Source organism: Larimichthys crocea, chromosome XIII (assembly GCF_000972845.2).
Source record: "Larimichthys crocea isolate SSNF chromosome XIII, L_crocea_2.0, whole genome shotgun sequence".
Taxonomy (NCBI): Eukaryota; Metazoa; Chordata; class Actinopteri; family Sciaenidae; genus Larimichthys; species Larimichthys crocea.
The window spans coordinates 12,873,874-12,898,460 of NC_040023.1; the positions used below are offsets into that span (position 1 = coordinate 12,873,874).

The following is a 24,587-nucleotide window of genomic DNA, read 5'->3' on the forward strand; positions in this document are numbered from 1 at the left end:
GGAACAACCTACCAGCAGGTCCTTCAAAGCTCGGTGCAAGATTGATGTGTCTGGATGGTAACACCAAATTATTTAGATTTCCCTTCTGTTCATTCCTGGATTTTTAGTCTTTAGCAATTTTGTTTTTGAATGAGAAAAACCACACACAGCATCAGGGCTCCAGACTGCGACCACAAAATGGTCGCAGTTTGCGCCTAAAATTAGACAGTGCGAGTAAAATTTTCATCTATTCACCAGCTGCGACCAGTAAATTTCCGGGGTTTTTTTTTTTTTGTTGTATTAAATATTTTTGTTGCTGACAAACTTGACCCTGTGATAGGCTAAATGTGTGAAAAGCGCGGGTCTGCACGCTTCTCCTGTAAACAATTGCGACAATCTAGGTTTTCATACTTTCTTTCTACACGCTAATTCTAGAGCAGCTGTTCGCTACCTCGGGCCGTGAAATGGCTCCTATTTATTTTTTTTTATTATATGAACCATACTCTGAGAGCCGCGGGTGTCTAGAGCGCCCCGTGGACGGCTTTGTGGATCGAAAGCTCCTGACCACTGGTACCGCCCCGAAGTATTCAGCCAATGCCACAGATGCTGTAACCTAGGTTAATAAGCCTAACTGGCAACCTGGGGCACGCGCATCAACCGGGGTGTTTTTTGACAATGTTCAGCAACTTGGCCATTCGGAAAGCCGGCGGAACTGGCGCGAGTGATACACAGCCACACTGAATCACTGTCTGATGCGTTTGCGCTATTTCCCATCTTCAAAGGACCCGCGGAATGGCAAAGGATGGATGGCGCGATCCCATTTCAAAATGACAATGGTCGAGACCGGCTCCCATCACAAACAAGACGACCAGCGGACGGCTCAGAACATGACGGAGGACTGAAACACTCTTTGATCAACATCACTGTCATCCTTCTGGATTAAGCATGCGGAGAATACAACGAGATCAGCACGCTCACCTGAAGACGCTGCTCCCGTTCCCAACGTCATATCTGTGCGAGGCGTTTTTTTCCCCATGACCACCACTAAAAACCAGACTTAGAAGCAGACCTGAACATGAATAATAATCCTGCGTGTCTCACTGTCTCCCATCATGCCCTGCAGCAAACAGGCCCAGGGGTCTCACTGATTACTGATTTCAGTAAGTTGATGACATTATTTTGTAAAGTGGATCTTTTTTGTTTAGTTTTTTATGTATCTTGGTTTTGAAACTGATGTTTTGGATTCATACTGTTAATGGAACCACAGGGAAGAACAGCTGGCAAGTCTTTTCTGTACAGCTAAAGAGATATACACGTTATCACATACAAAACTGTTCTGACTTGTTGGTCTGGTCAGGTATTTTCCTGTGTGGTTTGGTCTAAGATTTGACAAAATGTGTTAAAGCCTTTACATTTAGCAACTTTTAAGAAATGATGGGCCAAATAACTGTGTGAGTTGCCTATTGAAATAACGTTTATGTCTTTCGCAATGTATATTAAATTTGACAAATTGCCAACCGGTCCGTGAATTTTTTTTTATGCTTCTGCTGGTCCTTGCACAAAAAAAGGTTGGGAACCCCTGATCTGAGAGAAGACAAATCCCGAGAATGAGTTGAATCTGATGTGGAGGAAACGGTCGTGGTGAAAAAGGCAGGTAATTCAGCTTTCGCGATGAGTGGCTGCGCGAGTTCACCTGGCTGAGGTATTTCAGGGAAACAAATTCAATGAACTGCAAATTCTGCTGTCGATACCCAACATGCAGGGAGGAACACGAATTTGCTTATAAGACTGGCTAAATATTCACTTTGTATTTTTAAGCTGTACACAACTGTATGTTTGTATTAAAACCATTGCCAAGTTTCTAAGATTGTAGTTATGCATTTATTGTCAAAGTATTTCTGCGTAATACAGTGAAAATGAAAATGATTTTCTGCTTGCCGCCCCTAAAATTTTACGTTAGGGGCCACTGTGCTCCTAGTAAAAAAGTTAGTCTGGAGCCCTGTGCATATATGCATATATATACACACACACTACAACACACAATGAAATAAGGAGACTTTACCTTGTTCCATATTTGCCTCTTTTGATGTTCCCTTCTTGAATAAAGATAAAAACATGAGTTAGGCACAGTTAAAAAGCTAGTATTAATAGTAAAATGGCAGGAAATAAATGATTTTTCCACAATGACCGAATGAAAAGAAACCCAACCACTCACACTTTTTAAACAGGCCAAAGTTTGCATATACATAAGGTTGTACACTTTAAGGCCCTTGATGTTACAGGGGAGTAAGGTTAGTGCCTTGGGGAACACACCAAATTTGTCTCAATCAGTTTCACAGGGTAGTCACCTGGAAGGTTTTCAATTAGAGAAACTTCTCTCCTTCTTAATGAGACCATCATTTTGTGTTGTTCAGATTGGTATACAGTAAAAGCCCTATACAATACTGTAGTTATCCATATTATGGCAAGAACCATCAGAGAGCCCCTCATTAAGAACATGAAGGTCACTCAATCTGCAAAAATACATTTAGTTCAGTCTAAAAAAAAACTTTAATGAATGCAGAATTAAAAGACTTTTAACTCTGAAAGTTATTATAAGTTACCAGCCTCAGAATCTCAGAAAACATGAAGGCTGCAAATTGCTGCAAAACACTACCCGACAGAGACCAACACAAGAAGAAGACAATTGCTTGGGCCAAGAAACAGAAGAAAAGGGACAACATTACCAGTGGAAAGTGGTCGAGTGTCCTATGATTGAGTCTAAATTTAAGATTTTGGTTCTGTGTCTTTGCAAGATGCAGAAAGGTGAACAGATGGTATCTGCATGTGTGGTTCCCACTGTGAGCATAGGGGAGGAGGTTTCGCTACAATAGCATTCTGCATTAACAGCCATATCATCTAGTAGGTCGTTTTGGTACCATCATTTGTATTTCAAACAGGACGATGACCCCAAAACACCTCCAGGCTATGTAAGGGACTATGTAAGGAGGTTTTATCAAAAAGTATACTGATGGAGTGCTGCAATCAGATGACCTGGGCTCCACATCACCTGCTTTAACATAATTGCGATAGTTTAGGATGATGGAGACAAGTATCCTGAGGTGTTTAAAACTATCAATTAAAGCAAAAGGTGGCTACTTTCTAAATGTAATTTAAAAAAAAAACATATTTAGGACTTCCCGGTAAGGTGGCGAGCTGAGTGGACGTGCGCTGAGCAGCTCTGCTACCTCTTGGCTAAATCCTTCTTAAATATTGTACTTGAGTTTGAGAAATACCTCCAGTTCGATAATTAAGTTTAGGGTAATGCCGGCGTCACAAAAAAAAGTCACTAAAGGGACAAGGGACAATAGAACTCTTCAAGCTACTTTGTCGGACTTTACGGCGTCGAACACTAGCAAGCAATCCCCAACTAAAGATATGGACTCTGCTAAGGCCAATGCTAAGGCGGCGGAAGAAACCCGGTCCTATGTCGACTGCATTCTGACTGCTATTACCGACATAATAAAACAGAGTTTTCCTCCAGGTTTATGGCATATTATCCGCTATTGAAAGTGTCAGAAAAAGACATCACTGACTGTGCGAGCGTGCCACGGAGCAGAGTCTCGACAACTGAAGATATGTTGCCTCGCTCATACGAAAGTCCTAGAAAACAAAAATAAAGATCTTGGAGGAGAAACTACTGGCCTGGAGACGAGAGCAAGGCACTCCAATTGAGGTTTACAAATTTACCGGAGGGAGCGGAGGGTATGCCTCTTTGGAGATTGGCTACCGGACGCACTGGAACTCCCGCTGGGGCGCACAAAACTGACCATAGAGAGGGCGCACAGAATCGGACCGAAGAAACCACACAGTCCTTCACCCCGAACGCTGATAATGAAGTTTTTTGAACTTGACAAAGAGCTGGTGACAGAGCAGCCAAACAAAACGAGAGGTACGATATGAGACCAGACTGTGGATAAATACTTTGTTAAATAATGTTAATTGCAGTATGTTCAAGCTCGTGCTTACAGTAACCGTTAATGCTATAGCTCTTTAGATATTCCTTTTTTTTCCTTCCTTTTTACAGTAAGAGCTAAGAGGCAGAATATATCTTTGGCAACTGTCATCTTGTTAACTATAAAAAGGCTAGGGTTATATTAACCCACTTGTTCCTAGAACAACATAGTGAGTTCAGCGAGTGAAAATTTAACTCATAATAAAAGGAGGAGGTCTATGAAAGAAAATGTTTTATGGTAGCACGGGAGGTTAGTGTATGTAATTTGTTGTTTTTTGTTGTTGTTTTTTAGCTCAGTGGTACTGTTCTACCCTTTTGGGGGACGGTTATCGGCTATCTGGAGTTTAAAGTATAGGGGAAAAGAAATCAGGCTAAGTGTCCTGGATATGGGCGGTGGTTTAGGTGTAATGTTTGTCAGTACTTTTACTCCCGTTTGTCTTTTGGTTGTTTCATTTTTACTTTTTACAAACTTAAAATGTTTGGGGAGTATTACTATACATGCTACACAAATGTCTAGTGCAGACATGGGCAAACTACGGCCCGTTAGGCTTTTCTATATGGCCCGCGAACTTATCCACATCCAAAAAATAAAATATATCTTACAAAGATATGTGTCATCACTGTGCAATGAAAACTCGGCGAGCTAGCCCCCAAAGAGTAGCAACAAAACCCACAAAATAATACAGTAATGTCTTATCTTTGCTAATCAGATGATCGGCGGTTCGATCCCCCGGCTCCCCGGTCTGCATGCCGAAGTGTCCTGGGCAAGATACTGAACCCCAAGTTGCTCCCGAAGGCTGTGCCATCGGTGTATGAATGGCTTATCTCCTCAAACTGATAGGCAGTTGGCACCTTGCACGGTAGCCAATGCCATCAGTGTATGAATGTTGTGAATGGGGAATGAGATATGTAGTGTAAAGCGCTTGAGTGGTGGTCGGAAGACTAGAAAGGCGCTATATAAGTACAGTCCATTTACCATTTACCATTTACTTTGCTGTTTTGTGTCAAAGTTCTATTCCAGTGTGAAGAAAACGGTGTAATGTCTCCTGCTCTGTCTCTGCTTTAGTTTGAATCAGTCCCAAGCTCCTGGTTGTTCCATAAAGACAAAGAGGCTTTGACAGTGAATTGTGACCTCTTTGTGCGATATACTACACCTTTGGGTTACTTCATTCTGGATCGTCGTGGGTCAAGGTGAATGTGGGCGGTACTAAACGATTCTCCTGACTCTGATTGTTCGACAGGTGATAGGTGACCAGGTGTCATCATCCCACACTCTGTGTTGTTTTAAGCATTAGTAGTCCCTAGCTGCTACATATGCTTGAAACAAACGATATTAAAGAATATGAACGAGAGTGTGGATGATTGTCACCTGTCACCTATCACCTGTCGACCAATCAGAGTCAGGTGAATCGATTAGTACCGCCCACATTCACCATTGACCCATCAATGACGATCCAGAATGAAGTAAACCCAAAGGTCACACTTCAGTGTCAAAGCCTCTTTGTCTTTATGTAACAACCAGGAGCTTCGTGACTGATTCAAACTAAAGCAGAGACAGAGCAGGAGACATTAGCAGCGTTTATTCGCGCTGGAATAAAACTTTTGACACAAAACAGCAAAGATCAGACATACTGTGTCGTTTTGTGGGTTTTGTTGCTACTCTTTGGGGGCTAGCTCGCCGAGTTTTCATCGCACAGTGATGAGACACATATCTTTGTAAGATATATTTTTATTTTTTGGATGTGGATAAGTTCGGCGGGCCATATCGAAAAGCCTAACGGGCCATAGTTTGCCTATGTCTGTCCTAATGGCATCAGACAAAGGATCATCTCTGTACTTGTCCTGTTAGATCTTAGTGCCGCATTTGACACCATTGACCATCAAATTCTTTTACAGAGACTGGAACATCAAATTGGCATCAAAGAAACCGCCCTAAGCTGGTTTAAGTTGTATTTCTTAGATCGATCTCTGTTTGTTCACATCAATGACGAATCCTCCATGCATACCAAAGTTTGTCATGGAGTCCCACAAGGTTCTGTACTAGGACCACTTCTATTTATATCTCATTAATGCATGTTACTAACCAAACTTCCCCGGAGTTTCTGTGCTCTGTCGTCCAGCAGGTTCTTGTGGATCGTGGCTGCTGCTGTGATCCTGCACGATGTCCACTACACATATTATTACTGTCATTATTGTTACTATATCTGCTACTGTGGTCATTTTATCATTCATTGTGATTCAATGTCAGTCATTGTAATTGTACAATATGTTTGTGTTGATTTGTCCTGTACACGTGACATCCATTGCACCTAAAATAAAATCCTGGTGAGAACCCTGAATATGTAGCAGCTAGGTGCTACTAAGGCTAAAACAACACAGAGTGTGGATGATTGACACCTGTCACCTATCACCTGTCGAACAATCAGAGTCAGGAGAATCGTTTAGTACCGCCCACATTCACCTTTGACCCACGACGATCCAGAATGAAGTAAACCCAAAGGTAGTATATCGCACAAAGAGGTCACAATTCACTGTCAAAGCCTCTTTGTCTTTATGGAAACAACCAGGAGCTTCATGACTGATTCAAACTAAAGCAGAGACAGAGCAGGAGACATTAGCACCGTTTCTTCACGCTGGAATAGAACTTTTGACACAAAACAGCAAAGATAAATGGTAAATGGTAAATGGACTGTACTTATATAGCGCCTTTCTAGTCTTCCGACCACTCAAAGCGCTTTACACTACATATCTCATTCACCCCATTCACACACATTCATACACTGATGGCATTGGCTACCGTGCAAGGTGCCAACTGCTCATCAGTTTAAGGATTTAAGCATTCATACACCGATGGCACAGCCTTCGGGAGCAACTTGGGGTTCAGTATCTTGCCCAAGGACACTTCGGCATGCAGACCGGGGAGCCGGGGGATCGAACCGCCGATCATCTGATTAGCAAAGATAAGACATACTGTATTATTTTGTGGGTTTTGTTGCTACTCTTTGGGGGCTAGCTCGCCGAGTTTTCATTGCACAGTGATGAGACGCGTATCTTTGTAAGATATATTTTTATTTTTTGGATGTGGATAAGTTCGGCGGGCCATATAGAAAAGCCTAACGGGCCGTTGTTTGCCCATGTCTGCACTAGACATTTGTGTAGCATGTATAGTAATACTCCCCAAACATTTTAAGTTTGTAAAAAGTAAAAAATGAAACAACCAAAAGACAAACGGGAGTAAAACTACTGACAAACATTACACCTAAACCACCGCCCATATCCAGGACACTTAGCCTGATTTCTTTTCCCCTATAATCTTTAAACTTCCAGATAGCCGATAACCGTTCCCCCAAAAGGGTAGAACAGTAGCACTGAGCTAAAAAACAACAACAAAAAAACAACAAATTACATTACACTAACCTCCCGTGCTACCATAAAACATTTTCTTTCATAGACCTCCTCCTTTTATTATGAGTTAAATTTTCACTCTCTGAACTCACTATGTTGTTCTAGGAAACAAGTGGGTTAATATAACCCTAGCCTTTTTATAGTTAACAAGATGACAGTTGCCAAAGATATATTCTGCCTCTTAGCTCTTACTGTAAAAAAGGAAGGAAAAAAAAAAAGGAATATCTAAAGAGCTATAGCATTAACGGTTACTGTAAGCACGGAGCTTGAACATACTGCAATTAACATTATTTAACAAAGATATTTATCCCACAGTCTGGTTCTCATATCGTACCTCTCTTTTTGTTTTGGCTGCTCTTGTCACCAGCTCTTTGTCAAGTTCAAAAACTTCATTATCAGCATTCGGGGTGAAGGACTGTTGTGTGTCTTCGGTCCGATTCTGTGCGCCCTCTCTACTGTCCGTTTTGTGCGCCCCAGCGGGAGTTCCAGTGCGTCAGGTAGCCAATTCTCCAAAGAGGCATCACCCTCCGCTCCCTCCGGTAAATTGTCAAACCTCAAATTGGAGTGCCTTGCTCTCGTCTCCAGGTCCAGTAGTTTCTCCTCCAAGTCTTTATTTTTGTTTTCTAGGACTTTCGTATGGAGCGAGGCAACATTATCTTCAGTTGTCGAGATCTCTGTCTCCGTGGCACGCTCTGCACAGTCAGTGATGTCTTTTCTGACACTTTCAATAGCGGATAATATGCCATCAAACCTGGAGGAAAACTCTGTTTTTTATGTCGGTAATAGCAGTCAGAATGGCAGTCGACATAGGACCGGGTTCTTCCGCCGCCTTAGCATTGGCCTTAGCAGAGTCCATATCTTTAGTTGGGGATTGCTTGCTAGTGTTCGACGCCGTAAAGTCCGACAAAGTAGCTTGAAGAGTTCTATTGTCCCTTGTCCCTTTAGTGACTTTTTTTTGTGACGCCGGCATTACCCTAAACTTAATTATCGAACTGGAGGTATTTCTCAAACTCAAGTACAATATTTAAGAAGGATTTAGCCAAGAGGGTAGCAGAGCTGCTCAGCGCACGTCCACTCAGCTCGCCACCTTACCGGAAGTCCTAAATATGTTTTTTTTTTTTAATTACATTTAGAAAGTAGCCACCTTTTGCTTTAATGATAGTTTTAAACACTCTCAGGATACTTGTCTCCATCATCCTAAACTATCGCAATTATGTTAAGAGCAGGTGACTGTGGAGCCCAGGTCATCTGATGCAGCACTCCATCAGTATACTTTTTGATAAAATCCTCCTTACATAGTCCTTACATAGCCTGGAGGTGTGTTTGGGGTCATCGTCCTGTTGAAATACAAATGATGGTACCAATAAACACCTACTAGATGATATGGCTGGTTAATGCAGAATGCTATTGTAGCGAAACCTCCTCCCCTATGCTTCACAGTGGGAACCACACATGCAGATACCATCTGTTCACCTTTTCTGCATCTTGCAAAGACACAGAACCAAAAATCTTAAATTTAGACTCAATCATAGGACACTCGACCACTTTCCACTGGTATGTTGTCCATTTCTTCTGTTTCTTGGCCCAAGCAATTGTCTTCTTCTTGTTTGGTCTCTGTCGGTAGTGTTTTGCAGCAATTTGCAGCCTTCATGTTTTCTGAGATTCTGAGGCTGGTAACTATAATAAACTTTCAGAGTTAAGTCTTTTAATTCTGCATTCATTAAATGTTTTTTTTTATGACTGAACTAAATGTATTTTTGCAGATTGAGTGACCTTCATGTCTTAATGAGGGGCTCTCTGATGGTTCTTGCCATAATATGGATAACTACAGTAGTTGTATAGGGCTTTTACTGTATACCAATCTGAACAACACAACTGATGGTCTCAATTAAGAAGGAGAGAAGTTTCTCTAATTGAAAACACTTCCAGGTGACTACCTTGTGAAACTGATTGAGACAATTTTAGGTGTGTTCCCCAAGGCACTACCTTACTCCCCTGTACATCAAGGGCCTTAAAGTGTACAACCTTATGTATGCAAACTTTGGCCTGTTAAAAAGTGTGAGTGGTTGGGTTTCTTTTCATATCTGTCATTGTGGACAAAATCATTTATTTCCTGCCATTTTACTATTAATACTAGCTTTTTAACTGTGCCTAACTCAGGTTTTATCTTTACTTCATAGAAGAGGAACATCAAAAGAGGCAAATATGGAACAAGGTAAGTCTCATTATTTCATTATGTGTGTGTATGTGTGTGTGTATATATATATGCATATATGCACAGGGCTCCAGACTAACTTTTTTTACTAGGAGCACAGTGGCCCCTAACGTAAAATTTTAGGGGCGCAAGCAGAAAATCATTTTCATTTTCACTGTATTACCGATAAATACTTTGACAATAAATGCATAAACTACAATCTTATAAACTTGTGCAATAGTTTTAATAACATACAGTTGTACAGCTTAAAAATACAAAGTGAATATTTATGCCAGTCTTATAAGCAAATTTCGTGTTCCCTGCATGTTGGGTATCGACAGCAGAATTTGCAGTTCATTGAATTTGTTTCCCTGAAATACCTCAGCCAGGTGAACTCGCGCAGCCACTCATCGCGAAAGCTGAATTACCTGCCTTTTCACCACGACCGTTTCCTCACAATCAGATTCAGACTCATTCTCGGGATTTGTCTTCTCTAGATCAGGGGTTCCCAACCTTTTTTTGTGCCAAGGACCAGCAGAAGCATAAAAAAAAATTCACGGACCGGTTGGCAATTTGTCAACTTTAATATACATTGCGAAAGACATAAACGTTATTTCAATAGGCAACTCACACAGTTATTTGAGCCCATCATTTCTAAAAGTTGCTAAATGTAAAGGCTTTACACATTTTGTCAAATCTTAGACCAAACCACACAGGAAAATACCTGACCAGACCAACAAGTACAGAACAGTTTGTACGTGATAACGTGTATATTCCTCTTTAGCTGTACAGAAGACTTGTCAGCTGTTCTTCCTGTGGTTCCATTAACAGTATGCATCCAAAACATACAGTTCAAAACCAAGATACAATAAAACTAAACAAAAAGATCCACTTTACAAATAATGTCATCAACTTACTGAAATCAGTATCAGTGAGACCCCTGGGCCTGTTTGCTGACCAGGGCATGATGGGAGACAGTGAGACACGCAGGATATTATTCATGTTCAGTCTGCTTCTAAGTCTGGTTTTAGTGGTGGTCATGGGGAAAAAAACGGCCTCGCACAGATATGACGTTGGGAACGGGAGCAGCGTCTTCAGAGTGAGCGTGCTGATCTCGTTGTATTCTCCCGATGCTTTAATCCAGAAGGATGACAGTGATGTTGAATCAAAGAGTGTTTTCAGTCCTCCGTCATTTCTGAGCTCAGTCAGCTGGTCGTCTTGTTTTGATGGGAGCCGGTCTCGACCATTGTCATTTTGAAATGGATCGCGCATCCATCCTTTGCCATTCCGCGGGTCCTTTGAAGATGGGAAATAGCGCTCAAACGCATCAGACAGTGATGTCAGGTGGCTGTGTATCAACTCGCCCAGTTCCGCCGGCTCTTCCGAAAAGCTGGACAAGTTGCTGAACATGTCAAAAACACCCCGGTTGATGCGTCGTGCCCAGGTTGCCAGTTTAGCTTATTTAACCTAGGTTACAGCATCTGTGCATTGCTAATTACTCCGGGCGGGTACCAGTGTCAGGAGCTTTCGATCCACAAAGCCGTCACAGGGGCGCTCATAGACACCCGCGGCTCATCATTATGGTTCATAATAATAAAAAAAAAAAATTAGGAGCCATTTCACGGCCCGGTAGGAACAGCTGCTCTAGATTAGGTGTAGAAAGAAAGTATGAACCGATTGTCCATTGTTTACAGGAGAGGCCGTGAGACCCGCCTCTTTTCACACATTAGCCTATCACAGTGGTCAAGTTTGTCAGCAACAAAAATATTTAAAAAAAAAAAAAAAAAAACCCGGCAAATTTACTGGTCGCGCATGCGTGAATAGATGAAAAATTTACTCGCACTGTGTCTAATTTTAGGCGCAAAATGCGACCATTTGTTCGCAGTCTGGAGCCCTGATGCATGTGTGTGTGTTATTTTCATCATAAAACAAAATGCTAAATGACTAAAATCCAGTGAATGAACAGAAGAGAAATCTAAATCAATTTGGTGTTACCATCCAGAACAGCATCAATTCTTGCACACAGCTTTTGAAGGAACTCTGCTGGTAGGTTGTTCAAATATCTTGGAGAACTAACCACAGCATGTAGGCTTCCTCATATCCTTCTGTCTCTTTATGTAATTCCAGACAGACTTGATGATGTTGAGATCAGGGCTCTGTGGGGGCCACGCCATCACCTCTAGGACTTCTTGTTCCTCGTTACACTGAAGATAGTTATGTCTATGTGATTGACATTGGCCCTATGTTTGGGGTCGTTGTCCTGCTGCAGAATAAATTTGGGGCCAATTATACGCCTCCCTGGTGGTATTGCATGATGGATAAGTATCTGCGTCTTTCTCAGCATTGATGACACCATTAATCCTGACCAAATCTTCAACTCCATCTGTAAAATGCAGCCTCTAACTTTCAAGAAACCTCCATCATGCTTTACTGTTGCTCATATTTTTGTACTGCTCTCCAGCCCTTTGGTGAGCAAACTGTCTTCTGCTACAGCCAAATATTTCAACTCCCTTCAAAAGTTTTGACTCATCAGTACAGAGCAGCTACTGCCATTTTCCTGCACCCCAGTTTCTATGTTTTTGTGCATAGTTGAGTGGCCAGGCCTTGTTTCCATGTTGAAGGTATGGTGTTATGGCTGTACCCTTACTTTGGTGCAAGTGTACTTATAAGAATGGACACTGGTTTGAAGGCAAAGAGTAGTAACACCTAATGTTGATTTAGATTTTTCTTTTGTTCGCTCACTTTTCATTTGGAAGATTGATCAAAATAAATAATACTATATATTCTGTTGCATATTATATTCTGTTGTACAAAACATGTACAGAGCTGCTGAACTGTTTGTCCAGGTGTGGATAATGAAAGTAATTCCAGATGTCACAAGCGGAACTTAACAGGAAAAAGGAAGAAAAAGAAGAAGAGGCGGAAAGGTGAAGAGAACTCATCAGATTCTGACTCAGAGTTCATGTCTAAGCAGAGGGATAGTAAATGTGGTCAAAGCTTATCGCCAAGAAGACGAGAGGAGTTGCCTGATATCATCCCAAAGCAGGTAAAAACAAAAAAAATCAACAAAATCAAGTTAAAAAACAAAAAGGTCAAGACATGCTGTCTTGATAATAATAACAACATTTGTTTACTTATATTGTAATACAGATGTACAGTATTTTCCGTAAATATAAATCAGTAAGTAAGTTTGATTTTTGACAGACGCAAAGAGCGAAGCTGGAAGTCAGACACAAAAATGGCATAGAGAATCCAATCAGTCTTCAAAATAAAACACAAACTTCAGATTGTAAAACCAGACAACAGGAAAACAATTTAAATACAGTGAAGTTTTGAAGTTGCGCGGAGAATGGACCAAAACAGCATTTAGGGTGCAACATGACAGAGACGTGCATGTTGGTTTCTTTTCTGACCAAATACTTTTTTCCAGTTGCAATTAGATCTACAAATTCTGGGTGACCGTGATGTTTGAATGGCCATCCCTGTTGTGCTCTTTCAACCTACAGACCTTTTCAACTTTTTTCTTAAGTTATTCCTGTAAAATCATGTAGAAAAGTCATGGGGTTTCTTTCTTCTTTCTAATCCAATAGAGAGGCTTTTGATCAACTCTCGGGTTGCTATACGTTGTCTTTCAGCCACTGTGCAGTGTTCACTGTCATGTCACCCAACATGAAACTCATCACTGAGAGATCACTGCTAAACTCGTCAAATTAATGCTGAGAACTGCCTTTACATTATGTACATTGGTAGAAGGATGCCACATATACATCAATGACATAAAAGACAAAGACTAAAATTAGACCTCTTTTTTTATTCCTTCATAATAGGACAGCTCCAATAAAAGAAGAGGAGATAAGGAATGTCATGGCAGGAGAAGTTGTCGTTCCTGTTCACAGTTACATTCCTACTCCTATTCACATTCCTGCTCAGTAGGGAGGAACTCTCATGCTTGGTCTAAAAACCACCACCGAAGATCGAGGACTCGCTCCTTATCCAGTACACAGCGCCCCAGGACACGGTCCAGGTATGAAGGAAAACCCATGAATTAATTGTTTGTTCTTTAGAAAAATACAAATAAGAGTTTTGTGTTAACTTTGAATGTTTACTGTCATGTTTTTTCATGTCCTCACTCTTTATGTGTTTACTCATGTTCCTGTTAGATCATTACTATAATACTCAGGATAGTGATAATCAGAATTTGTCAAACAAGAAAAGTTTGAAATCATTGTTGGACATTGCATAGATTCCTCATCCACCTAAGTGGTCGGGGTTGGTTTGTGTTGTTCTCTCACAGTGCTAATGTTAATTTCAACTTATCCTTAGGCATATATTTAAATTTGGTACTGATTGCTCAAAGTGGGTTGTTGTTTAATGATGTAGTGCTTTGGTTATATACAGTTTTAATCAAAGTTGGTTCACTCACAATATAATACTATTATGATATTTTGCCTTATTAACTGTGATTAAGATCAAAACAAGGTGCCTTTTCTTATTGTGATTTTTGTTTATCATAGCTCCTCAGAGAAGAGGAGAGCTTTGGATGAACCCATACAGTCCACCCAAGGTCCTTTTAAAGGCCTCCAGTCATCTCAGCAGGCCTCCAGCCCGGTCAGAAGTAACATTAAACCAGAGGAACTGACAGAGTCAAGTATAGAGCTGCAGAGCCCTGAGCAGAGTGAAAAGCCATCAGAGAAAAAAGATGAGAAAGCAGAGGACACAACACAAAAACTAGGTAGGACATGTTTGATAGATAGCACATGTACTACATGTACAGTTTGCACTCCAGGCTTATGATGCAGGGACTGATGATGTGTTAAAACTAAAGTGTATAGATATTATTAGTTTATTATCTGTTGAACTTTCACTGCTTCTATTGTATTTGATAATATAATGTTGTATAAAAAACAGGTTGAATATAGATGTCATTAAAGTTATAAATATATTTATTAATTGCTGAAGTATACAATAAGTGTAGCGCACAGTGGAAAGGAAATGGAAACAATGAAAAATCAGGTATTTACAGACAGTGCTCAAGGCTCTGTTTTTGTGGCAGCACTATGACTAATGCAAACAGGCCTACTACAAGACTGTACTCTATTGTCTTTGCTGAAAAACTGAGAGAATGAGACAGTTTGTTAGCACACTGTGTCAGGGTTGATAGAGAGACAGAATCGGGTACCTGCTATTCAGAGATTCTGTTTCCAAAAAGGTTGGTGACTTTCCTCTCCTGGATGGAGAGAGTCACCACTTAGGTGGTGGAGGAGGGGACCTTTACATTACAGTGGTTTAATTTCTCTCATCACTTGCTAAACCTGTACTCTGACTCTTTAAACATGTCCTTGTCCCCACTCCTGAACACGTCTGGCTGAGTTTAGCTGTGGGAAAAAAGCACTTATAAGAGGAAAAATAATAGAAATAATCAAACACCAAGACATATTCCTTGTATGTGAAAGCCTACTTGATTCTGATCCAGAAACTGGTGGTAAAGCAAAGGTAATATAAAATCCTATATAACCATTCAGAGTCAATTCATATAAAGCAGATTCATAGCACATTGACATTCCTGCAAACATTTAAATTTACCATTTGTGTCGACAGAAGAAGCATCTGATATGATTCAGCCAATTTAATAACAGGAAATATGTGATACTATAAAAACATCTTTGAAATAATAAATCCCATGGTTTGGATAGGTTTCTCTGTGAGTTTTATAAAGTATTTGCAGAAGAGACCACACTAGTATTATCTAAAGTCTTTATTTGCTCTGTCTTTGGATGATCCACCAAGAACTTGGTCACAAGCCATCATCTCAGTCTTACACAATGAGTGACTTTATGTAACTTTATGTGTAGGATATAGACCTGTCAGCTTGCTCTGTAATGTAATTAAAATTATTAACAAACATACTGACACAGAGAACAGATAGCTAAATGTATCCAACCAATTTAAGGTACAAGGTTTAATTCCTTGTAGGCAAACTTTCATGGATGGGTGAAAATGATATATAAAAACCCCAAATTACGCTGTCAGTGGCTGTTGCTTAGACTTTTTCTATCTCAAAAGAGGAGTCAGACAAAAAGATTTCTAGTCCTTTATTTTTTGTTGCAAGTGTGGCATAAAATAATGGAATATATCACTTCAAAATATAATAATACAATACTGAACTGTATTGGTGGGGTTGTGGGTTGGTGGGGCACTTCATAATCACAATCATATTTTGAGATTGCCCAAAGCTCCTAGATTCAGTGGCGGAACTAGACTTTCATACAAAGGGTGGCCAGAGCGTGGGCAAGCTTTATCAGGGGGTCCATATACTAGGCCTAATAAAGGAAAACTGTAATATTTTAACCCTAGAATCAGAATCACTTTATTGGCCATATGTGTGTACACACACAAGGAACTCCGGTTCACTTTGCTCTCAATTGTACATACAGGTATAGACAGAAAAGACAAAGGACATGATAGGTAGGCGCAACATAACTTAAAAACATAAAATACATCATGGATATGCAATGGATAAAGGACTGGTGCAATGGTACAGATGATGAATAAATGGTTTCTACAACCTGTGTTATGTACTGTACATCAAGTACACATGTGGACAAAATTATTGCTACCCTTCGTTTAATGAATCTGTAAAAAGTAATAATAAATGAAAATTCTATGAAATTTAACCAATGAAAGTCAGACATTGCTTTTCAACCATGCTTCAACAGAATTATTTTAAAAAATAAACTCATGAAACAGGCCTGGACAAAAATGATGGTACCCTTAGAAAAGACATGTGACCAAAGGGACATGTTAATTCAAGGTTGGTCCACTAATTAGCATTACAGGTCTTTACAAGCAATAATCAGTTAGTGGGCCTATATATAGGACTACAGGTAGTCACTGTGCTGTTTGGTGACATGGTGTGTACCACACTCAACATGGACCAGAGGAAGCAAAGGAAAGAGTTGTCTCAGGACATTATAAAGAAAATTATCGACAAGCATCTTAAAGATAAAGGCTATTAGACCATCTCCAAGCAGCTTGATCTATCTGTGACAACAGTTGCACATATTATTCAGAAATTTAAGATCCATGGGACTGTAGCCAACCTCCCTGGACGTGGCAGCAGGAGGAAAATTGATGACAAATCAAGGAGACGGATAATACGAATGGTAACAAAAGAGCCCAGAAAAACTTATAAAGAGATTAAAGGTCAACTTCAAGCTCAAGGAACATCAGTGTCAGATTGCACTATCCGTCGTGTTTGAGCCAAAGTGGACTTGATGGGAGACGACCAAGGAGGACACCATTGTTGAAAACAAGTCATAAAAAAAAGCCAGACTGAAATTTGCCAAACTATATGTTGACAAGCCACACAGCTTCTGGGAAAATGTCTTATGGACATATGAGACAAAAATTGAACTTTTTGGCAAGGCACATCAGCTCTATGTTCACAGACGAAAAAATAAAGCATATACAGAAAAGAACACTGGCCCATGGAGAAGGCTCTGTTATGTTCTGGGGCTGCTTTGCTGCATCTGGCACAGGGTGTCTTGAATCTGTGCAGGGTACAATGAATTCTCAAGACTATCAAGGGATTCTAGAGAGAAATGTGCTGGCCAGTGTCAGAAAGCTTGGTCTCAGTCGCAGGTCATGGGTCTTGCAATAGGACAATGACCCAAAACACACAGCTAAAAACACCCAAGAATGGCTAAGAGGAAAACACTGGACTATTCTAAAGTGGCCTTCTATGAGCCCTGACCTTAATCCTATTGAGCATCTTTGGAAGGAGCTGAAACATGCCGTCTGGAAAAGGCACCCTTCAAAGCTGAGACAACTGGAGCAGTTTGCGCAGGAGGAGTGGGCCAAAATACCTACTGAGAGGTGCAAAAGTCTCATTGACAGTTACAGGAATCGTTTGATTGCAGTGATTGCCTCAAAAGGTTGTGCAACAAAATATTAAGTTTATGGGGTACCATCATTTTTGTCCAGGCCTGTTTCATGAGTTTATTTTCATAAATAATTCTGTTGAAGCATGGTTGAAAAGCAATGTCTGACTTTTATTGGTTAAATTTCATAGAATTTTTATTTATTATTACTTTTTACAGATGCAAGTTATTTCTGTGACCATTGTGAGTTTTTCTTTCATTAGACGAAGGGTACCAACAAGTTTGTCCACGTGTGTAGGTGGACATGACAGTATATACATATCTATGCACAGCACATTAAATGTAAACTATGAGGATAAATTGTAATGTACAGGTATTGCACAGATTTACAGATTATTGCACAAGGTACTATAACAGGTATACAGAGTAACCTCGTACCTAAAGAACATGCCTTCTTGACAATTTTCATAACCCAGATGCGTGCATGCACACACACACACACACACACACACACACACGCACGCACGCACACACAAAACAGGTGTTAAAGGTTTAAACAAAGGTATTTATTAAATGAGAGATCAAACTGTTAACAAAAGGAGGTGAGGTACTAAGGGAACAAAGTGCCCACGGATGCTGTTCAAAACACAACACAACAACAACAAATAAATATAACAAAAACCTCTAAGCTAAAACTCTAAACAGAGCCTATACTATCTAAGTTGAAACAAAACAAGAACGAAAAACCTCACTGTCTAATTTAACACTCAATATCAAACCCCTAAACTAATGAATCTAACAGAAGTCTTCTATATGTAATCAATAAACTTGTTAAGTCTGAAACTGGCTTTTAAAATATACAGTACAGTATATTTAAAAGTACAGTATTTAAAATATACACTACATTATACAGTCCTTACGTTATACAATATACAGTATTATACTGTATTGTACAGTATACAATTGTTGGTACAATTATATTATCATTTAACATTTAGGGAAATTGTACACCTAAAAATAGGAGCAACAGAAGGTATGAATAGTCCTGATTCAGTAAAAGAGAAATAGGAATATCTAGGACTCGCTGCCAGTCTGTAGGTTTGATGGGCTACTACCTACTACTACCCAGATTCCAAAAAAGTTGGCACACAGTTGTAAAACTTTTTTTTGTAAATATACACTCATTCTGAATTTTATGCCAAAATATTGGGGCAGAGGCAACAAAAAAGGCTCAGTTGTTTACAAGCAAGCATGGGATGCTCTTAATGCTGAGCTGACTGATTTCTTTTGTCCAATACATTTCATTTAATTGTTGACCCTGTGTTAACCTGCATATTACAAATAAAACTGAAACTTGGGTGAGGTTCAACACTTTTTGAACAGTTTAGGAACATTGCAAGTAATTTGGGCATTTCCCCATCTACAAAACATTATACAATTATGTCATAGACACTGGCATGCAAAAAGTAGTAAGTAAGACGTAGAAGCAAGAAGACACCTTTAATTTTATTGAATAAAGGTGTCTATTTACTTCTTGCATGTCTGTGTATATCATAGAAAGAAAGATTGAGAGAATCCAGAGAAACCTCAGCACCAATTGACATTAATTTCCCATGGCCTTCAATCTCTCTGGCAGCACTGCATTAAAAAAACATCATGATTGTATAAAGTATATTATTACATAGGCTCGGGAGCAGTTCATTGTTGCACTTACAAATCAGTTAAAGTTAAGACTTTACCATGCAAAGTGAAAGACCAATCTCGACAGCATCTAGAAACCCCACTAACTTTTTTGGACCCAGGTTTATCTGAGATGAACTGACAGAAAATGGAAAAGTGTATTGTGGTCTGATGACTCCACAATTAAAATTGTTTTTGGAAATCACGACTTTCACTTCCAAAACATCAACAGTTAGTGTCCTCATTTCCCAAACGTGTGGGTGTTGTCAAAAGAGAAGGTGACTAAACAAGGTGGTTAACATGGCCCTGTCTCAACTTTTTTGGAATGTGTTTCATTCAGTTTGAATATTAACTTCCCCACAATGATTACACTGTGTAAGTAGACTGGATTGTGGCTGCCATTTATGTGAAAGTGAAGGAGTTATATTTTTTTGTAGGTTTGTCTGTTTACAAGTGTGTTCTTGTGTTTTACCGTTAAAACATGGCATTTATATGTCATTTCTTATTCACATTTTATGAATGTCAATGGTAAATTGTCTGCATTTGTTTTTTAACATTAACACAACAGTTTATTGGATTTTTTTATTATTAACTTATAACAGCAGATTATACATTGTGAACATCTTCTTTTTACCCTGGCTTCCCCTCCCCCATGTATATACATATATGCCTATACATACATACATACATACATACATACATACATACACATTTGAAAAAAGTGTCTCAACAAAAACGCACATTGGCACATTGTATCGTCTCGTCATTGTCTCGTCTCGTTCAAGGGAAAAAGGCTCGTTGACGAACATATTTCGTCTCGTCTCGTCTGACGAAATTAACACTGGCCTTGAACAACAACCCATTGCCCTCCTTTGTCTTTATAGGTGGAAATCAATCAGAAAGGGATTTTTTTATTAATTAGTATGGCCACTCCTCTAGCTCACAAGGTATAGGAAGAGAAGAACACCTAGTTATAATCCCTTCTTTCCTTACCGAGGTCCTACGTTGAACTTGTACAGTGATGAGAGCATCACAAACATTGTTAGTCTCTCATCAGTCCAGTAAAGGTGCATGCATGCAAATCTCTGAATAGACCCTTGACAATTAAGACCGGCGGGTAAATTAACATGAAACCAAACCTTTTGATAGTTGTCAATCAACTCGAACAGTATAACATCAATAATAACAATGGGGTGATGTTTTTATTGGCAGATTGTCACACAGCTAATGTCATTGTTTAAAGCGTGCGTGTGACTCACACCAGGCCGGGATCTAAACATGCAGCATCAGCGTTAAAGTTTAGCTGTTTAGCTAGCACGGACTCATCACACAGTGACATTATCACTCAGTTTTTGACTGCGTCACAGAGCTGTGATGTCATTTTGAGACCTGGTTTGTAAAGTTTAGTCAACATGTGAGAACTCATCTGACACAGAGAGTCTCCTGTTGTTGCTACATGTGTGAAACGACACTACTCTAGACTTCTACTTTGTCTTGATTTGTTCCGATGATTTTTTCCAAAAGAAATTGGCTTCGCACTTTATTTAAAAAACAAAAACAAATTCAAATTCCTTTTTGATTGAGCCTTAAATATAAATATTTTCCCCAAAAGAATAATTGTATTTACAATCTGTGGGCAGTTTGCATAAAGTACTCCCAATAAAATATTTAGGGGTGTGAATTCAAAGTTAATATTTATGGGTCTTATTTTCTTAATTTTGAATATCTAACCACAGTCTGACTACATGGGCAGTAAATATTGTAAAATAAATGTAACTGATCCTCCACTTCTTCATTGCAAAATTTACAAAATGGAGTGTGGACCATGTTAAAAAGGTTAAGTTGTTTATTTGTAGCCGTAATTCTGTAGAAAATCTTAATTTGGCAAATTCTACAATATGATTCGATTGATATTGTATAAATAGATCTAAAATAATGTTTCCAGGGGAAGTATTAAACTCATCTTCCCAAAAGGAACAGACTGCAGGTGGAAAAAAGACCATTACTAAGTAAGAAAAAATTATACATGATTTTATTTCTTAATTTTTGATAGCCATTTAAGAGTTTTTATGACTGGAGCACTAACCTGCTGATTGTCACTTGAATTTCTAATGTCCTCCTCCAATTTAATGGCACAGCAGAGAGCAACTGATTAAATTTAAAGTTGTCACATAATTGTCCATATTTTTTATTAAACTGGTCGTATGAAAAAAAATGCATGTATCATCAAGAAGATAAAAATTAAAACCGTTGTAAATGTTTCCATAAGAATGGATTTCCATTAATTGACAATGAGGAATTCATGCATATGATTTGATATATCGTTTAGAGAACTCTGGACTTGTCTGGACATTATCTATGTAAAAACAGCATTCAGTGTCTCTCCCTCCCCTCTGGCACAGTGAGTTACTATTAGGGCTGTGCAATTAATCGAATTTTGATCACGATTTCGATTTTGTTGTCAAACAATCTCAAAAATCATATAATCAAGTTTAAACAATTTATTTTCCACTTTTCATTACACAAGTTCTGAGAGACGCGCATGCGCAATACATTCCATTTCACGCGGCCCAGGATAGCCCATACTCCCTCACGCAGCTGAAGCGTGAGGAGGTGTGTCGTTTGGTGTTCAAAAACAGTGAGTGAGATTGAAAGCGAATGAGAAGAATCTGACGAGAAGCAGCAGCACATAATGTGCAAGATTTGCTACAAGGTAATAGCTGCTCCTCTTGGTAACACTACAAATTTATTCAACCACCTCAAACAAAAGCACAAAGTCACTCACGACGAATTAATAAAGAAACAAAAAGACAAAGGCAGTGCCACAACCATTAAGACGTCAACGCAAACTCAGTCATCGATGACAGACATATTGTGTAATGCGGCTCCTTATCCGACAAGTTCGGAGAGGCACAAGACATTAGGCTACGTTTACACATAGCCGGGTATGTTGAGAAACAAATATTTCCCTCCCTCCGTTTTCCAAAATAACATTGTGCACATAGCATCGTTTTCAAAAAAGTTTTCGTTTACATCAACCCACATAAATACGCCATTGAGCGCCATCATAACTACACCAAGCCTATGGGCGGCTTGCTTCCATGATCATCGTCATAGCAAAAGGTAAACATTGGTCGCACTTTTGGCACATCAGCTGCCTAAAACTCGGTTCGTTTTCAGAGGCGAATTCACCGTTTGCGTTTAAAATTCCTGTGTACGTGTAAACAGGGCCTAACAGCTGCCATTGGATATTTCTTAGCTAAAGATATGCAACCCATTAATACAGTCGGGGGTGAAGGTTTCGAGAAGATGCTTATTGCTTATTGACGCTTATGCTTATTATTATATTTATTTTGTTCTATAAATATATAGAATTTGCAGAGCAGCTGGATCCATAGTTTATTTTGGATACATTTTTCTATGCCTTATTTAATGTTCCCTAAAGTATATTTATTTTATTGATTTAATGGTTTATACATTGCAAAACAGCTGTAAAGTACATATTTGTAGCCAATTGAATATTTTGCATAAAGAATCAATAACAAAGTGTTTTTTGAGAGAGAGAGAAAAAATGCATTGTGAAACTCAAAATTTATCGTTTGAATAATCATGATTTCAAAATAATCGTGATATTGATTTTTTCCATAATTGAGCAGCACTAGTTACTATGGTTACGGGAACGCCCTAAAACTTTATTAATGATTCTCAATAAGAAGTTTGTGGTTAGTATGACGGTACAAAATCACTAAATACTGAAAAGTTATGTACATGGTTGATTACTGGAGTAAAACTTGAAACAAGCTTTGCACAAAAAAGTTTGATTTGAACAGCTGTTCATAAGCATCCTCCTGCAGAACACTGTTGGTCAAGTATATTTGATGTCTTCATTAGAGAACATGGTTGTATGGAGTGGTGGTGAAATCTTATGCACTATGTCATTTCTTTAGCAGTAGCGTAACTTGTAACATGTTTCACAAATTGCAAATGGGGAATATGACGTGGCTGCAGATCAAATTATGTAGTCAGATCTATCTACAGTGTTCAGTTGACTGACAACTTGATGGGAGAGTTAAATTTCTGTGCCGCAAGTATGCCCAGTACACTGCTCCAACCGAGTCCCGCCACCAGAAGCCTTCTGCTGCAGCCATTGCATCTTCTGCTGGGCCTTGGAATCTCAGGATGAGGCAAGCACCACTCTCTCAGTTCAAATGAAGGAATCTCTGTTTCAGGCTATGTTTCCTGATTCAGAAATAGCGAAAACATTTGCATGTGGGAAAGACAAAACTGTTTAGGGTTACTAGTTTCGTGATGTAGTTTTCAAGAAGAGCTTGTTGACTGGAGCAATAAATAGGAGCTCATGCACACTATTGCATGGCAATAACTAAGGGATTAATAGAAACAGTGCACGTGCCCTCGTGCCTAGGGTTTTTGCTGTATGACTAGAGGCAAGTTGCATTGAGGTTTTAAAAAAATATTTAGAATGTATTAAAAAGATATTAAATGGTATTAAATTTAACCTCCGGATTCCTGCATAAACCCTGTCAAAGCACTTTTATACTACATATCTCTTTCACCCATTCACGCACATTCATACACTGATGGCATTAGCTGCCATGCAAGGTGCCAACTGATCATCAGTTTTAGGAGCTCACCATTTATACACATTCACACACTAATCGTGCAGCCTTCGGGAGCAATTTGGGATTCAGTATCTTACCCAAGGGCAGTTCGACATGCAGGGCAGTGGAGCTGGGGATGAAACCTGCTCTACTTCCTGAGCCACAGCAGCTCCGATGTAGTGTTCATACCTAGGGTTGCAAAGGGGTGGAAAATTCCCAGAAACTTTCTATGGGAATTATGGAAATTTATGGGGATTAAATAAAAATTGGGGGTAATTTAGTGAATGGCATCGGTGCCAATTACTAAATTACCCCCCAGCTTGGTAAGCTTAGCATCATGATAAGAGAGACATAAATGATCATTGAAACAATGCTAGCTATAGCTTATTTAGGATCTAACTTATCAGCTAGCTATCTACTGTATGGATACATTTTTATGTGTTACATGTAGGTTAAACATTAATACCATACATCAAATATATTTACCCCATAATGTCATTAAAACTTACCTCATTTTATGTAATCCTGGCTTCAATAGTCTCATCATCTGTATACAGGTACTACTGGGAAAATTAGAATATCATGTAAAAGTTGTTTTATTCAGGCAATTCAACATAAAAGGTGAAACCAATACATTTTATAGACTCATTACAACCAAAGTGAGATATTTCAAGCTTTTATTTGTTTTGATTTTGCTCATTAGGACTTGCAGCTTCAGAAAACCTCAAATTCAAAAACTCTGAAAATTAGAATACTGTTAAAAGCTTCAGTATTGTAGGCTTAAAGTGTCACACCCTAATCAGGTAAGTAATCCAAAACACCTGCAAAAGGGTCCT

At 39.2% G+C, this 24,587-nt stretch overlaps 1 protein-coding gene across 13 annotated transcripts in view; it reads left to right on the top strand.

Annotated features, from left to right (window-relative positions):
* Positions 1–24,587, top strand: part of sonb (SON DNA and RNA binding protein b) — an 88,218-nt gene that overhangs the window by 20,234 nt on the left and 43,397 nt on the right. For 12 of the 13 annotated variants that reach the window (XR_003463450.1, XM_027286055.1, XM_027286062.1 and 9 more), the window contains 4 exons: positions 9,559–9,593; positions 12,419–12,618; positions 13,400–13,596; positions 14,087–14,304. Coding sequence is in view for 12 of the 13 variants with exons in the window: in XM_027286055.1 (XP_027141856.1) it covers positions 9,559–9,593; positions 12,419–12,618; positions 13,400–13,596; positions 14,087–14,304 (650 nt within the window). In the remaining variant the exon portion in view is untranslated. Of the gene's footprint in view, positions 1–9,538; positions 9,594–12,418; positions 12,619–13,399; positions 13,597–14,086; positions 14,305–24,587 lie in introns of all 13 variants that reach the window. The other variant, XM_027286066.1, reaches the window with a different exon arrangement.